The sequence below is a fragment of the Talpa occidentalis genome, unplaced genomic scaffold (assembly GCF_014898055.3).
Source record: "Talpa occidentalis isolate TD23 unplaced genomic scaffold, MPIMG_talOcc4v2.1 talOcc4.10, whole genome shotgun sequence".
NCBI lineage: Eukaryota > Metazoa > Chordata > Mammalia > Eulipotyphla > Talpidae > Talpa > Talpa occidentalis.
Window position 1 is genome coordinate 11,644,194 of NW_023600993.1, and position 16,450 is coordinate 11,660,643.

Consider the following 16,450-nt stretch of genomic DNA (forward strand, 5'->3'; position numbering starts at 1 on the left):
TTTGTACACATTTTAAAGCAAGAGGTCTTTGTGTCTTAATGACTGTATCAATCTAGAGACTATACGAAAAATAATTATCCAGCTTAAACAAGACATAATAAAAATTTTTTAAACAGGATACCTGCTGTGTTCGGTGTACACACTTAACAGCCATCCACTTTTGCTCAGAGCTAAAAGGATATTCAGCTTTTCTGATATAGTCCTGTTGAAGTCCATCAAGACCCATCTACACAGTGCAAAAACAGAGTTAATTCTTACTAACGTGACCATTTTTCTCTTTAACAAACAGTAAGAGTCACAACTTACAGTTAGGCTAGCAAGAGATAACTGGATTATTTTTTAAATAATAATGAAATCTACATTACAGAACATATAGACCTAGAATCTACATATAGACCATATTTCTATGCACAGCTGCATTCATGTTCAACATGAAAAGACTGGGTGTACAGATACAGTCTAAAGCATGCTATCAAATAGTCAATGTTGCCTATATTAAAGTTTCTTCAGGATCAAATTCTTAAAGAAGCAGGTCACAAACAAAGGTACCAAAAATACTGATCATGTACTTTCACATTCAATAGCAGTTTCAGATCCAGTCCCTCACTTTACGAGGATTTAAATACATCTTGCCTGTTGCTGCCATCCTCTCTCACACCGCATGACATTCTACTACCAGTGTCACTCATTGTTCTCCCAGCACCCTGTGCATTTCCTCCGTATATTCAAATTTATTTTTAACTTACTCAAAAACCTAGCTTAGAGCTCTCTGTTGTATATTAAAACATGTTCAGCATTTCTTCCTGACTTTTAAAGATTCTCCAGAAATCCATGATACCAATGTTTAAAATCCTCCTGACTACTCAAATACCTTTCATTTCATCCATGCTAACCACAATCCATCTGTTTATTTACTCCTCTATGTTATATTGTACCTCTCTCCCAACCTTACCTCATATCTAAACCCTTCTTTCCCTTCAAAGTCCAGATCCCAAGCCTGAATTTGTACTGTTCTTACTTGTGGTTCAATGTTCAGGATTTAACTGTCTATTGCCTTGGCATGCCTATATTTTAAGCATGTCATGTAACTCCCTACCTAAAATGTGAGGCAGGGAGGTGGCCTCACACTATGCCTTAAAGAGTAAAAGTATAACATTTAAATACCTGCTTGCAAATTCAATGTTTGAGTGTCTTATTTGAAAGCTACACTATGCTATTTTAGTAATAAGAACAAATGATAAAGAAATTTCTGTTAAGGAAACACAGTATTACAAAATTGCCCATTTTATGTTACTAAATTCAATAGATTATAATAGCCTATATTTCTATATTGGGTCTCAATTCAGGCAACTTCACTTAGAGGCATTCTGTTTCATAGGGTGTCAAAGTTTCCTAAGAATACTCTTAAAAGCAGGAGCTTTTATTTGTTATGGGAATGTCAGGTTGGATATCTAGGATTCTCAACTTAATCAATGTAGGACTTAGGAAGTGACAGATGAAAGGGCCAAAGGAACTGTACCCTATGTCCCCAGTACAAATTTCCTTTACTCATTTTAAGGAACTGATAATGGATGGAAAGGGAAGTAGACTGGAAAAAGAAAATTTTTCATGATTAATATCTTCACAGGGAAATACTATACAATGTATTCATTTGAGAGTATTTATCAGCAATTACATATATTTGCAAAGCCTTTCACACAAAACTAAGTATTTCAGATAAAGTAAGACATTTCATAAGAAGAAATTCATCACTGGTCATTAGTTTGTATCTTGCAAGCAAGGAATAAAGTCATACTGATAAAGCTCTATGCACTGTATTCCCAAGGAGAATAAAACTGGCTTCCAAAAGGTAGCAAAAAAATGAATAATGTTGAAACTTCTTCACTCTACACTTAAAAACCAATAATATTGAAATTGATGGTCTCACAGTCTTATATTAGAGTTTCACATGTCAAAGAAAAGAGATCAGGCACCTACCTTCATTGCAAGAGCAATTAAGGCTCCTTCCGTTGGCTTCCCCATTAGCGTATTATTTCTAATTACAGCATCATTGCATACACAGCCCGCCTAAGAGACAGAAACAAACTGTGAACCCATCACTGTGCTCTAGGTCATTATGAAGTCATTTTCATAGAAAATAAATTATTTACCTCGACAATTCTGCTAACAGCTGGGTTATAAAATCCATGAACAACATCGCCATCAACCATCACTTCCCCAAATGGGTTATAGCCAACTCCAGTAACCTAAAGAACATAAAGTGGGGTGAATAACAAAACCTGTGTGCAACTAGTTGACAGTAACCATACTTATGAAAATGAAGAAAATGGTTAATTGTCTTCATTTTATACATCATGACCCTGTGAGAGAAAGCCTAGAGAAGTAGTTGTCTAAAAGAAAGTGGGATAGTTAAAGGAATACAGGTGCTCTCCACAATGTTAAACTTGTAACCAGTTATATTAACAATTATTATTAATATTACAACTAATAATGGTACTAATTGTTTACATTTAACAACATACTATAAAAATATAAATCAGGAAGTTTCTATGCATAATTTATATGTTACATTTATATTACATTTCTATAACATACAATTTGCAAAGACTTCAAATTCATTATCACAGCTAACAGTCCTGACAAATCTATGACCTAGACAAAAGCAGAATTCTTTTTGCAATTGTGCGAGGCTCAGAGACAGTTAGTGATTTACTTTTAGTATTCACAAACTAACAGAATGACACACAAATTTTGAAAGTAAGAGGTAGAGCAAACCAGATACCTATTTTGTGTGATTAGAACCAAGCCAAACAACGGGAAATTTCACAATAAAAAAAAAGTTAGAGAGGCTACTGTTTTGCTTAAAAAATTATGGGTTTAAAACAAAAGAGAAACTCGTATCCTGCCTTCCAGACCTGGATCATATAAGCACATATAAGATCATATAACCTCAGTAAGACTGAGTCACACAGACAGCAAATTCAACAACAGAGCACTGGGTATCCTTAACCAGATCTAAACACCAAGAGTCTTGTTTTAAGATCCATGCAAAATAGAATTAAACAAACCTAATCACAACTTCTGTCAGTTTGTCTACTGCTTACTTTGCTCAGAGAATCCGAATTGGTTTTAAGTACATTCTAAAATACAACCATCATAAGTAGTATTATTTAACATTCCAGAAAGAAATCCTGCATGGGCTAAACTTGTCCTCACGCAGCTTCAAAATTAACCGATGTGCTAATGTGCACTTGAAAAGACTGTCCATATGTAATTTTACAGATTAAATAATTCATCCATGTATTCATTCTTTGAACCGTAAGGTCCTGTCTAGGTAACAAAGTCCATGCTCTGTTACAACTGATAGTATAATGGAAGAAGAACAGAACATTTTACTGGGCTAAGGACTAAGAGGTATGGAGTACTATTAGAACATCTCACCAAGATCAGTTCTGGGTAATCAGCAATGTTTTTAATGGAGCTAGAATTGAGGTGCAATGGTGGGATGCAAAAGTGGGGCTAGAAAAGAGGCATTAGACTGTCTTAAGCAATGAGATCACCAGCAAATGTCCTGAAGTTGGAGGAATCTGGTCATACGCAAAAAACAAAGTCAGTATATCTGGTGCACAGAAAGCAAAGGGCAAAGAATAAGGCTGAACAAGCGCTAAGTACTGAACATGCAGGAACTTGAGGGGCCACATTCAAGAATTCCCATCATAGCAGAGAGCCACAAGGAGTCTTAAGTTAGGGAGTGACCTGCTCAAAATTTGGATCTAAAAGATAGCACAGTGAGAGCATCAAGGCATGGCCATGAATGGATGGAGGGGTGACTTAAAGAGAAGTATAAGTGACATTCAAAGCTTCTGTACTGTACTTCAAGTGCAATGTAACAAGTGGAGCAGGATCAAGACTTGACAGAATCACATGAGAAGGAAAATATTCTGCTGCTGACTAATTTACAGTCCTTTTGAAGGTAAGACACTGAAATGGATAGAAATGTTAAATACCAAGTTTCTTAACAAAGGGAACACTTATTTAAAAAAAAAAAATACTCTGGAATACCTCAGCATGCTGACCATCTGATGTAAATATGTGGGTGACAGTCATCTCATTCTTCGTAAGTGTTCCAGTTTTATCTGAGCAAATCACATTACAGCAGCCTAAAGAATAAATCATCACACATTACCAGAAGCATCAGGGAGAAACACAAGTTCACACTGAAAACAAATCAAAGACTGTGGAAGCCTGTCCTGCTTCTCTGAATTTTGCATAAATCAAGCTCATTGATCATTTCAGATATTTATATAACTTTCTTTCACTATGTTTGCTTTGTCATAAGGTAAGTTCTGAAAATAAAATTTTAAATTAAATATTAGTAAATACTTTTAATTTCAATAGTTAGATATTACCTTCACATCATTTTACATAATACTCATTCTAGAAAGTTTCAATAGTACCTAAACATAAATCTATGTAATTTTTTCAGTCAGAATTTTAATGTATTTTACCATCTCAATATTAAAATGCAAACTATAAATTAAATTCAGTATTTTGGGAATCGTAAAATTTAAAAAAAAATGTTGTAAGAAAGTCACCAAACTTCTACATCGCACACAAAGTTGTGTTATAGCAATAGAACTACTGTGTATTTATTATCAGCAAAGTCAACTCAAGTATGACTATAACTATCCATAGGGTCTTTAACTATCAATTATCTTCCTTGAGACAGTAAAAGGAAAAAAAACCTATTAATTTTACTCCAAAGTTTTATTTGCTATCTGTAGTTTTTTAAGCATGATTTAATCACAGACTATTCTCTAAAGCAAGAATATTGCTTTGGGAATTCTGTATCCTGAGTAATAAGGCACTTTGAATTACCTTTTTGGGTTGCTAAAAACCATATTCAATATTGCCACCAGCCAAACAGCACTATGCAAAACCTCTGAAACAAAAAATGTAGAGTCCAGGGCCTCCCCTGGTGGTGTAGGCGGTTAAGCGCTGGGCTGCGAAGCTGCCCGCAGCCTCTGCAGTGCTGGTTCAAATCCCTGGCAGCCGGCAAGGGTCCCACATGGTGTGACAGACCACTCCTTCCGCGCCTGCTGCTCCCCTCAGCAGTGTATTTCGCCAGTCTGCCTGTTCTGTTCCCCACTCTGTCTCTGGTGAATTCTCTCACCCTCCCGTGCTTCTGACTGTACCCAGTGCTAGCATAAATAAATAAATAAATCTTTAAAAAGACAAAAATGTAGAGTCCAAAGATGAGATGCTGTTGGAGGGAACTACCTAGTCATTGCCTGAGTCCACTTTACCACACACTTACCCAGAGTTTCAACTATAGGCAGTTTTTTCACAATGGCCCTTTTCTTCACCATTCTCATAACACCAAGGGCTAGAGTCACTGTGACCACAATGGGAAGCCCTTCAGGAATTGCTGCTACAGCCAAGCTGAAACCAACAAATACACGGTATTGAAACAGAGCCCCCACTGTGGTAACTTCAACTGGCTGTTACTTAAAATAGAAGCTAGTAGAAATGCAAAATTAAAACCCTCAGCATCAAAAATGGTCTTCTCCAAAGGCAGGGGAAGCGGGTTAACATTTACTGGATACCAACTAACAGCCGGGTTAAGGACAGGGGCATCAGAAAGCCTAGATCTGTATCCCTAGCTTCAGCAATTTTTACCTGGGTATCCAGAGCTACTTATTATTCTACCTCTATAGCTTAGTTTCCTCATCTATAAGGATAATAGTTAACAGGTGTTCAGAAAAATCTTGCACACAATTGTTCATAGTAGCATTGTTCACAACAGCCAAAAGATGTCCAGCTGAAATGTTCACCAACTGACAACGGAAGGCACTATTACTCAGTCACAAAAGAAGTGCTAAAACATGAATGACTCTTAACACTATTATGCTGTCAAAGAAGTAAAAACACATGCATTTAAAAGAAATATTAAGAAAGAGCAAGTCCATAAAGGCAGACAGCAGTTTAGTGATTGCCAAGGACTAGGAAGAAGGGGGAATGGGGAGTGACTGCTTAATAGTCGTAGGGTTTTCTCTAGGGGGTTCTGAAAATGTTCTGACACTACTGTTTATGGCTGTACACTGTGAATGTATATAATTCCACTGAATTGTACACTTTGAAATAGTACATTTTATGGTATGCATATTCTATCATAACAAAACTTTAATTACTTCACTTTTCCTTTATTATATAAAAAACACCAAATTAAATTTCTAATTTTTTTGTCCCATTCCAAGTATTATCTCTTGACTCTGCTACAGATAAGGACATATGCGTATTTAGTCTTTATTCTGTTTTCCACAATCTAATTTTTCTTTAGCATCATCTGATGATATCATTAGTATCTTGTTCTATAACCAAAATTAACTTTTCATACTTTACATTGTGACGCTAAAAGCTGAAAGACAATGGGTCACATTTACCATTGGTTAAATGGTGTACACTGAAGAACCAAGAAACATGTTATCACTAATACTTCTTTCTTTTGAACTACCCTGAGCTCAAATAGAACCCTTTTTCTTATGTTTCCATTAAGCCTCACTATGTCAGGAAAAACAGGCATCATAATTTTACAACCTAGATCAAATGGGTCTTTTGATTTTTCTATTTAAGTTATTTTATATAGAATTTGCAGAATAATTGAAAAATTCATTAGAGATTTTAATTTGATTTTTGACCCCAAGCTATATTCCTGAATTTGAAACTGCATTTTTATCTGAAACAGGCAACATCCTTTGGAGGCATCTAACTGTGATGAACAAACCAGGATCACAGTCACCTTATAAATACTGATTTTAAATTCAAATAACATTTTGAATAAGTTGTAAGCTTTATCTATTCGAGTTCCTCTAATTGTATTTATTTCTTCAAAATCAATACTTCCAAAATGCTGATGGCTCCTGACCTTGCTGAGGGCAGTCATCTTTGTGACAACTGCAAAAATTATTTTCACTTTTAGACATACAAACATCAATTACAATGGTGAAGGCAATGAAGTTTTTCACTTCAGTGCCATCTATTCCCTTTTAATAACCCTTATACTTATACCAGCCTTTAACATTTCTCCACTTACAAATGGTATGAAGTAAATGTTTGCAAACAAACACCAAATGAGATGAAAGAATACTATCACACATCCTTTTAGCAAAAGATAAGGCTCAGGTTCTTACTATCACACATCCTTTTAGCAAAAGATAAGGCTCAGGTTCTTGCTATGAAACAAGGCATGATGAAATAAGAGTCCTTGCTGGGGATTGACTAACTGGATGAGAATATCTTTCCCTTATTGTCCTTAGAATCAAACTGCTCACTCATCAATTCAGGAGTTGAGAAAATTGAGAGTATCATCATTCAAGGATTCAGTCTTGACATTTCACTTACATAATTCAATTTTATCCTCATCATTAGTATCTACAGTGGTATCTTCTGTTTTGTCTAATATCTGAAAAATTCTGTCTATTCTTTATGCCATTATGTTGGAAAATGAAAAATTCTGAATGTAAAACAAAAACCACTACAAAAATTGTGTCTCTAGACTTTTAAATAAAAATGTAACACTTTGGACAACATAATAAAAGTAAAGGATAATAGAATAGTGCTTATTTATAAATGATATCATCCTTCTCAACAATCCTATCATTCTTTTTCATCCTTATTGTTCTGCCCACATTCAGCACAGTTGGAGGTAATGGTTAAAATAATTGCTAGGGTAATGATATAGCAAAATGTTTCAAGACATAAAAAAAATAAGATCATTAAAGATCACATAATGTATCTTTTAGACTCATGGGTCCAACAAATTCACGTAATTGCAAAATAATGAGTTCTTAGTCTATTAAAAAAATTTTTAATTTTTCTCCTTCAGAAAACCTTAAAGAAGTCATGAGGTGTCACTCTTTCACAAATAATTAATCTGAGCATAAGAAAATGTTCAAAAACTAAAAATGAGTCCATCCAATTTTTTTAAAATGCACTGATTTTTGCTCTAATACTTGAATTATTACTCTTAGGCCTACTAGAGAACTGTCAAGCAGAATTTGTTTTCTTTACAAGCCTAGGTGAGTCCCACTCTTTCATCTACACCCACATATCAACATCTACCTTTCTTTCACCTTTGTTTTGCTGGAATTTATAAAAGGAGGTTAATACATACTAAATTAGATTGATACTTTGGCTAGACATAGAGACTTATAATCATTTCCCCCATATTTTGTTCCCCCCACTGTCTTCTAATGTAATTTAATGTCACTAAAGGGTTAGTAAAATCCTTTTCCCTCTCTGTATTGCACTAAATCTCTGGCTCTGCTCCCCCAGTGACCGGGTATGGTAGCATGCCAACTTTATGGCGAGACAACATAGCTTGTAATAAAGGACTCCTCTGATAAACTTTTAAGAGACTGGGAGACTTGTAATTATCCTGTAGGAAGCCTTATCTTTGGAGCTCCTGAATGTAGTAACTCTTGTAACTGGTCTCATTTCTTGCAGGAACCCTGGAAAATCTAAGCTTCCAGAGATGCTGATTCCCTTGAAAGGAATGATGATGCATTTTAACCAGGGCAGCTCCCGCACTCACAAGGTCATCTCATCTGTACCTAAACTAAAGTGCTGCAAGGACACTCTCAGAAGAGGGTTGAAATGAGTTAAAATGCTTAGTAGAACATAAAGAGACTTTGTGACGAGAACTGTAGTTGCGAATAAGAACTCTTAATACCAGTCTAACTGTCATTCCTTTATAGACTACATGATTTGCTTTTTTTAAGTTTGACAAGGAGTTGGAGTTTTTCATTTTGCATGGCATTGGAAGAATCATTTCGAACTACAGATTCATGCTTTGCTTCAGCTTGAGAAACTTTATATGTATCATTTCTTAAAATATTTCTTCTTACTGCCTTTTAAAATTCCTTTTAGATAGACCTGGATTTATTGAATTATTCTCTTTGTCACCTCAATTTCATTCTGTTTTGGACTTTTCACTCTATTTTTTGGGGAGGCCTCTTTGATTTTATATTATAGCCCTTAAATTGAACTTTTAACTTCAGTCATCAATCTTGTTAAAAACTCTTTTTCTGTTCTGTGATCCCTTTTGTGTCATGAATGCAGTTTCTTCACAAATCTCTAAAAATATAAATGCTATTTATTTTTGTTTTTTCTTCTAGTTCTTGAAATTTTTCAATTTCCTCTGAGATTGATTATTCAATTTCTATACTATGGTCTTCTTCTTTTAAGATGCAGTTTTCAGTTTGATCATCCTTAATTGTCTATTTACATATAAAATAAAATATTGGGTTGGTAATACCAGACATCAAATATTTGTTTTCTCCACTGCCATATATGTAAGTTTTCATTTTCCTACAGTTCATTTCAACACATGAATTCTGAATTCTTCAAGAAGATACTTTACACTCTATGTGCTCTTATATCCTTCCATAATGGATCAGGAGCTATGTTTATCAGAGAAATAAGTGAAAGAAAGGACACCTCAATTAATAAATAATTTATTACAACTTACCTTACACTAATGGTGAACATTTCCAGGATATCTTTTCCTAATAACCAGCCAACCAACATGATGATACCTGGAAAAAAACGAAATAGCTACTTTTCTCTTTTATTTAAATTCATCTCAGCATAGAAGGGATAGAAGCCGAAGGAAGCCTACATAGGAGAGTATATCCGATCAATAATACTAGATTTCACAAAAGTCTTTAGGCAGAGGAGATTAAAGTGAATGCTGTTTAACGCACATCAACACATACAGTCTTACCTTTTGCTGCCACTGCTGCCACCTATCCCATAAAGCAATAGTCCCTGAGAGTTGTCATTGTAAGAAAATATTACCAGTATTTTCATACAATGGGAGGGGGAAAAAAGAAGGTAGCACAAGATACCACCAATGAAACAGTATCATCAGTTTTAGTAAAATAAGCAATTTCAAAACTGTATTCTAGATAAACTTGGAAACTTTAAACAAGTTCTTTCATCATGATGATCTAGATGGTGACCTTCTTAGATTCTACCTGAAATATTATCATGACCAAAGAAATTATGTCCAATAATTCATACCAGGTGTCAACTAAAAATATGGGGTTCCTATATGATTTTGTACATAAAGCTTGTTAGAATATAGTCATACTCAGTTGTTTATGTATTGTCTGTGGTTACTTTCATGCTGATAACAGAACTACAACAGAAACCCAATATAGACTACAGACCACAAGTTTAAAATACTTACTATTTGGTTCTTGGACAAAAAACTCTGCTGACTCCTAATTTTGAACTTGACCCTCATCCTATTCCATATACTAACTTAACAAGAAATAACAATGTCTGATACATTATACTAAAACCAGGTAATCATAAAGTAGAAATATTTTTATCATTAAATTTGAGGTGGTTTCATGGTTTAGTATTAATATAGACTGGAAAGATTCAATTGGCTAAATTCTCTCAGATTTACCAAATTCACTATACCTTTTTAAAAATACCAATAATCAATAAATGAAGTTATGAGAACATACATACCTGTTAAAATAAGAACAATGAAATACCTTCTTACCTTCTACCTATGTTTGTAATTAAGATAGCTCGGTAGAATTAACATTTAAAGAATTATTTCACTGAAACTGCATAGTAGAAATATTGCTTTAAAATTAAATACTAATTTTAAAGCATTAAGCAAGAATAATTAAAATAATATCACAGAAAAATAAAAGACTGCAAAACTGGTATAAGTACTTAAAGTATGAAAAACACCATGTCAAATCAATGAAGAATGGATTCTAGAACTGAGGGTACCAGGATAATTAAGTTGGAGCTAAAAAGTGATGACCTTAAGTTTGACATAAATTCAAAATAAAAATTTAATGTCAAAAAAAACTAAAGAAGGTTAAATTAATAACAATTAAAAACTTTTTCTAACATGGAAGAGCCTGTATGAATGGAACAAAGAAGCCATCACTTCAAAGACAGTCAATAGGAATGTGCTCTCAAAATCTCAGGGTAAGGGCATGCTTCAGTTACACACATCTCCCTCCAAGTTTATTATATATCCCTCAAAAGACTATTAAAAATCTGAGGGGAAAAAAATACTTATAACTTAAACAACAAAGGACTGACATCTTAATTATACAAGAAGTTGTTACCGATCTAAAACAAGCCACATGAGAAGAAAGGACCAAACAAAGCTAGACAGGCAGGCCATAAAATAAGAACCAACATGCATAAGACAAAGTGTTTAGTTTCTCTAATAATAAATTGTGAAATAAAACAATAAAAAGTCTTTTATTCGCCTGTTAATGACAACACTCAAAGTTGACAAGAATGCTGCAAGACACTTTATCTTGCCAATAAAACAAAAACTTTCAAAAACATACCAAAAATTAAGATAACATGGCTCCTCACTGGCCCAATGATTTTATTGTTAAGAATTTCTCTTCAAGAAATGAACATTGTTTACAGTAAGATACCTGCACTGAAGAATTATTTACATAACCTTAAAAATTTTTTTAAAAGCTACATAAATGTCTAAGAGGCCTGATTTTATTACGTAAAAACATATCCTTACTTATTTTATATATATTCACAAAATGAAATACTATGATGTTTACGTTTTTCAGGTGAGCATCTACTTAATGACAAGATGTTTATAGGATATTTGAAAGAAAAGAGCAGTCCATAAAATAATACTATCACATTTTTATTGAAAACTAGAACATATTACTAAAATATTTACAGAATGCTCTCTGATCACAAATTACACAGAGTTCTATTTTATCTTTGTAGAAAAGGACAATAGTTGGGGGTTAGTTTTATAATTAAAAAAAATAACAGCAAGCTAAAAAACAATCTATGCATCTAAATATCTAAAATATTTTAATTTTAATTATTTCCCTCAACAAGGAAACCTAAGTAAATATATGAGATACACATACTCACTCTTCTCTTACCTATTATACCAAAGGAGTAAAAGGAAAGTTGTTTTCCCAAGAGGTCCATGCTCTTCTGCAGCGGGGTTTTCGGTGCCTTGACAAATTGGAGAAGATTGTCACCACAACTAGCAAAATTTAGGTTAGCCACACTAGGTGCTGGAGAATGCTGTATGCATGAAGAACCCATGCCAGGGCCTGGCATACATAACTCTCCCTTAAAGTAATTACCATCCCTTTCACGGAGGAATGAGGTTGAGACTAAACAATGCCTAAACTCACAAAGCAAGGAATATAAGGAAATATCTGTTCTCCCTGTCAGTTTCTCCCTGTGCTCCCTCACATTTCCAATATTCCTTCTTCCTGTATTCACAGAAATGCTAGTAACCCAATGCTTTTAACCTCGTGGTCCCCTGATCTCCCATCTGCCTTCACTGACAAGCTTCTTCAAATTATTTTATACAGCAAATCAAATAATAGAGGATCTTAGCAGGTTGCCTGAGAAATCCAGAAGATTTGGGGAGAATGGACATTTGTAGAATGAAACCTTTGTTTTATATATATGTGTGTTTGTGTGTGTGTGTGTGTGTGTGTGTGTGTATAGATATAAAATAAAGTGTTTCTTATTTTTATTTTTTAAATATTTATTTTTACTTATTTATACATATAAGAACTGGGGTACAGGACAGAGGTGAGGGACTGAGAGGATTCACCAGAGAAAAAGTGGGGAGCAGTACAGGTGGCTCTACTGAAATACACTGCTGAGGGGAGCAGCAGGTGAGACAAAAGAGGTCTGCTGTGCCATGTGGGTAGCTCCCTGACTGGGGATCAAACTTAAATGAGAGAACTAATGTTCCATATCCTTAAACAAGAATATATGCCAGGTTATTTTACTTTGTAATCTTTCCCCCACTTTTTACTTGAAATTATGTAAAGTTGAAAATTTGGATATAAGACATGTTCTGAGTTACACATAAACTAATTAATGAAGCTAATTTATAAAAGGAATAATGCCCTATAGGTAACTGTAAACCCTTTTCTTCTACAAAACACAAATATCTAAAGGTTTTATATTAACCATGTCAATTCAAATTCCTTTCAAAAATTACAGATTTCCCAATTATGTTTTTAAGCACAGAAAAGTGAGTGGTATCGTGAATAAAGTATTATACTCAATAATATATAAAATAATGCAACAATATTCTTTTTAGATTTGCAACTAGTACACCACTAACAAAGTACTCACTTCTTCTGCTTGCATCATTTTAAAGACTTCCCCAAATTCAGAATTTTCTCCTGTTCCAATGACAATACCCTATAGAGAAAAATAGGAAAATATATTTACATTTAAATGGAATGTCTCTCAGCCAAAAAATAAAATTCCTCATTTCTTTTCTCCTTGGTCTTACCCACCATCACAATGTCTCACATACATATCCAAGGTCACCTTAGCAAGTTTACCCCTGATGTTCATCAGTACTTACGCTGTATGACTAAATGAAGCCTTTCATATTTGTAGAATATTAGAATCCAGTAAACAAAATATTGAAATGAATCAGCAGGTGAATGATATATCAAATCAGAAATATTATAGCTAAATTAAAGTTATATTTATCCAGCAATGATCATATCCATGAGGCGTGGTTTCTATTTTTAAAAAATAGCTCAAGCACTGAGGACTATGTTTTTAAGGATCTGCTATCTGGACAGTGACAGAACTATGGGCATATTATATCTCAGGGACATAGCCCCTCCTCAGTCTCAAAGAGCTGCCAAAGATTGGGTTCAATTCTGTTATTTGTCATATATTTTGAAAAAAATCCACATAAAACTAGACAAAACAAAACAAAAAAACTCTAAAAAAAAATGGTTGAATCAAAGGAACTGCTATTTTCAAAACAAGAAAAACAATGACCTTTGCTTTGCCGCATCTGACCAGGGTCCCCATGAAGGCAATGTTACTTCTTGATGCAAGAGCTCCATTAGTTGCGGCAGGCTGAGGAGCGGTCACCTTCGAACAAGGCGTTGTCTCTCCTGTCAAGCTGGACTCATCAACGGAAAGATCCACAGCCTTAGGGAACAGGAAGCATTGCAATGAGTTCAAGTTTGAAGACTATGCTACAGGTAATATCTAAAGAGTGTGCAACTATCTCTTCTTCAAATGTCTCCTTTCTACCAAGTATCCAAATCTTTTCATTATATCCATTAGTCTAAGACAAGGTCAGGCTTAAGTACCACCGTATTTAAAAAGGAGAACAAAGTTCAACACGCAAAGTAGAATGTTGTTTCATGAAGCAAGATTAGCTTAAGTTTCAAAATACAGCTATAGAAAAGGAGATATTATTTGAGACTATCTTTATTTAAAGGAAGCACAAATCTCATGATGAAACAGTATTTCCTAATATTGCCATGCCCTGAAGTTCTGAAAATGTGTTTGGCAGATTAAAAACTAGCCATGACCAAAAAAAACAAAACAAAACAAAACAAAAAACACCACACAAAGGGTATAAAGGGTCTTATGAAAGAAGACACTTCATTTCTGGCTCAATTTTCATGAAATTTTTCTAGTTGCATTATCCCAACATTTAACCCAAATACCTATCAGCAATAAGCAAAAATGTATTTAAATGTTTCTATGCAGACCATGAGTATCATAGTATCTTCCAAATCTGCAAAGACTTCAATTCTGAGGGTTTCACTCAACATAATTAAGTGATCACTTACCCAACCACGCAAAATAATCAATTATGCATAGAAAACACTGTAGGTATGACCTGGCTGTTTCTGAAAGTGTGGCCTATGGGTGTTAATAGGAATCATGTGCAGTATAACAGATAGATGACAGACAGCTAGACAGACACACACACACACACACACACAAAGGGGGAGGGCATGCTAAGCTAAGAATTAAACAGCTCCCCCCATTGCAGCGCTTCTCAAAACTTTTCGTCCATGGCATGAATCGCCTCTGCAGGAACAGAGACAGAGCACAGGGTGTTAGTGTGGTCTCGGCAGGACCAGCATGTCCTCTTACACCCTAGAACTTGTTAGAATTCACAGTCCCATTCACAGAACCAGGGAGGGTGAATCTCCAGGAGATTCGAGAGGAGCCAAGGAAGAGTGTTTCCCCACACATCTTGATGCACTTCATTCCAGAAGCACCTACACAAGGGTCTTTAGGACTCCAAGTGGGTGTGTGTCATCTACAGAAATCCTCCTGAGAGGATAAAATTTGTCTTTTCCCTTGGAAGACTTTTTAAATGTTGTAAATATTCCACCAGGATAAATACTAACATTAGGTAGTTGTCTATAGGAATAAAGTGATTTTTTTGAAGAGGGAAGAGAAGCACGGCTTTACTGGCTGTCACAGCTGAGCTGTTCAGTGTCAGCCTTAGCAGAACAATAACCATTGTTAAACAAGCTGTTTAACTCTTAAGAAAGACTTAAAAAAAAAATCAGATTTTTCTACAGAGAAGAGGCATGTCATTTTTAGTACAATGGTAACCAGCCTTGTCTAGTTCAAAGTGAAATGCGTGCTGGCTCCTTATCTTTTGTTCTATATAAATATAAACTTGTAAAACTCAAATTTTCAAGAATATGTTACTGATGAAACTCACCTACTAAATTATACAATGTAGGAAACTGCACAGACTGTACTCTTGTTAAACAAGAATACTTTCTGAGTTATTTTCTCTTAGTGGTAACTAAGTCTTCACAAGAGGCAGTCTTGAGGGGGTAAGGAAAAGGAGGTCATGCCTAAGGGTGGTATTTTAAAACTTTGGCAAGTCTGTTACAGTTTACTAAGTCACAATTTAATTCATCTAAAAAGAAAGATATTAGTCATTTATTCACTGCATTGAGAGAAAGATAGAATTAAATGAAAGCATCAGCCAGCTCCATGCCTTCTAGCCAAAGTTTAACCATTAAACCTTCAGAACCCCTAATAATTAAGGAAACCGATTATATTTTACTTTCTCTTCATTCTTCCTCAGGCACTCTGTGGAAGTGTGAATAAAACACAACACAGTTCAAAAGCCAGGCTATAAATAAGAATCAAGATGCATATATAATCTCCAATTAATATTTATCACCTACAGAATAAAAATGGTTGAAAAACCTACAGGGAAATTCTTATAAAAGACCAGTCAGAAAAGAAAGGACATGCCAAAGTCACAAAGGTTTCCTGACAAAGAATGACTTATTTTAAAAATTAAGGTTACTGTGAAACAACTGGAGTTACAAATAAGTTCTTCAACCAAATAACAGCTTGGTGTACTGTGGGCTGATAAGTCAATCCCCTCACTAATCTAGAATCAAAAGCAAATCAGAAATGAGTTTCTTTTCCCAGAAAACAATCTTCCAAAATATTCATCGGCAGCTGGCTAATGATGATAATATTTCTTACTTCTCTCAAAAACTAAGGTTCCTCCTCTTACTGTTAAATGAAATGAAGGCAAACGTAATTAAAAATTCTTCGTGAGCTCTATTTCATTAACAATCAAACC

The 16,450-nt window shown here is 34.6% G+C and overlaps 1 protein-coding gene across 5 annotated transcripts in view; it reads right to left on the bottom strand.

Moving 5' to 3' along the window:
• ATP2C1 (ATPase secretory pathway Ca2+ transporting 1) overlaps nucleotides 1–16,450 on the bottom strand; it is a 105,488-nt gene that overhangs the window by 19,261 nt on the left and 69,777 nt on the right. For all 5 annotated transcript variants that reach the window (XR_008549547.1, XM_054689080.1, XM_037524400.2 and 2 more), the window contains 9 exons: nucleotides 13,861–14,016; nucleotides 13,192–13,260; nucleotides 11,967–12,042; nucleotides 9,530–9,596; nucleotides 5,318–5,442; nucleotides 4,063–4,160; nucleotides 2,151–2,246; nucleotides 1,978–2,067; nucleotides 122–226 (listed from right to left, as the gene is read on the bottom strand). Coding sequence is in view for 4 of the 5 variants with exons in the window: in XM_054689080.1 (XP_054545055.1) it covers nucleotides 122–226; nucleotides 1,978–2,067; nucleotides 2,151–2,246; nucleotides 4,063–4,160; nucleotides 5,318–5,442; nucleotides 9,530–9,596; nucleotides 11,967–12,042; nucleotides 13,192–13,260; nucleotides 13,861–14,016 (882 nt within the window). In the remaining variant the exon portion in view is untranslated. The remainder of the gene's footprint in view (nucleotides 1–121; nucleotides 227–1,977; nucleotides 2,068–2,150; nucleotides 2,247–4,062; nucleotides 4,161–5,317; nucleotides 5,443–9,529; nucleotides 9,597–11,966; nucleotides 12,043–13,191; nucleotides 13,261–13,860; nucleotides 14,017–16,450) is intronic.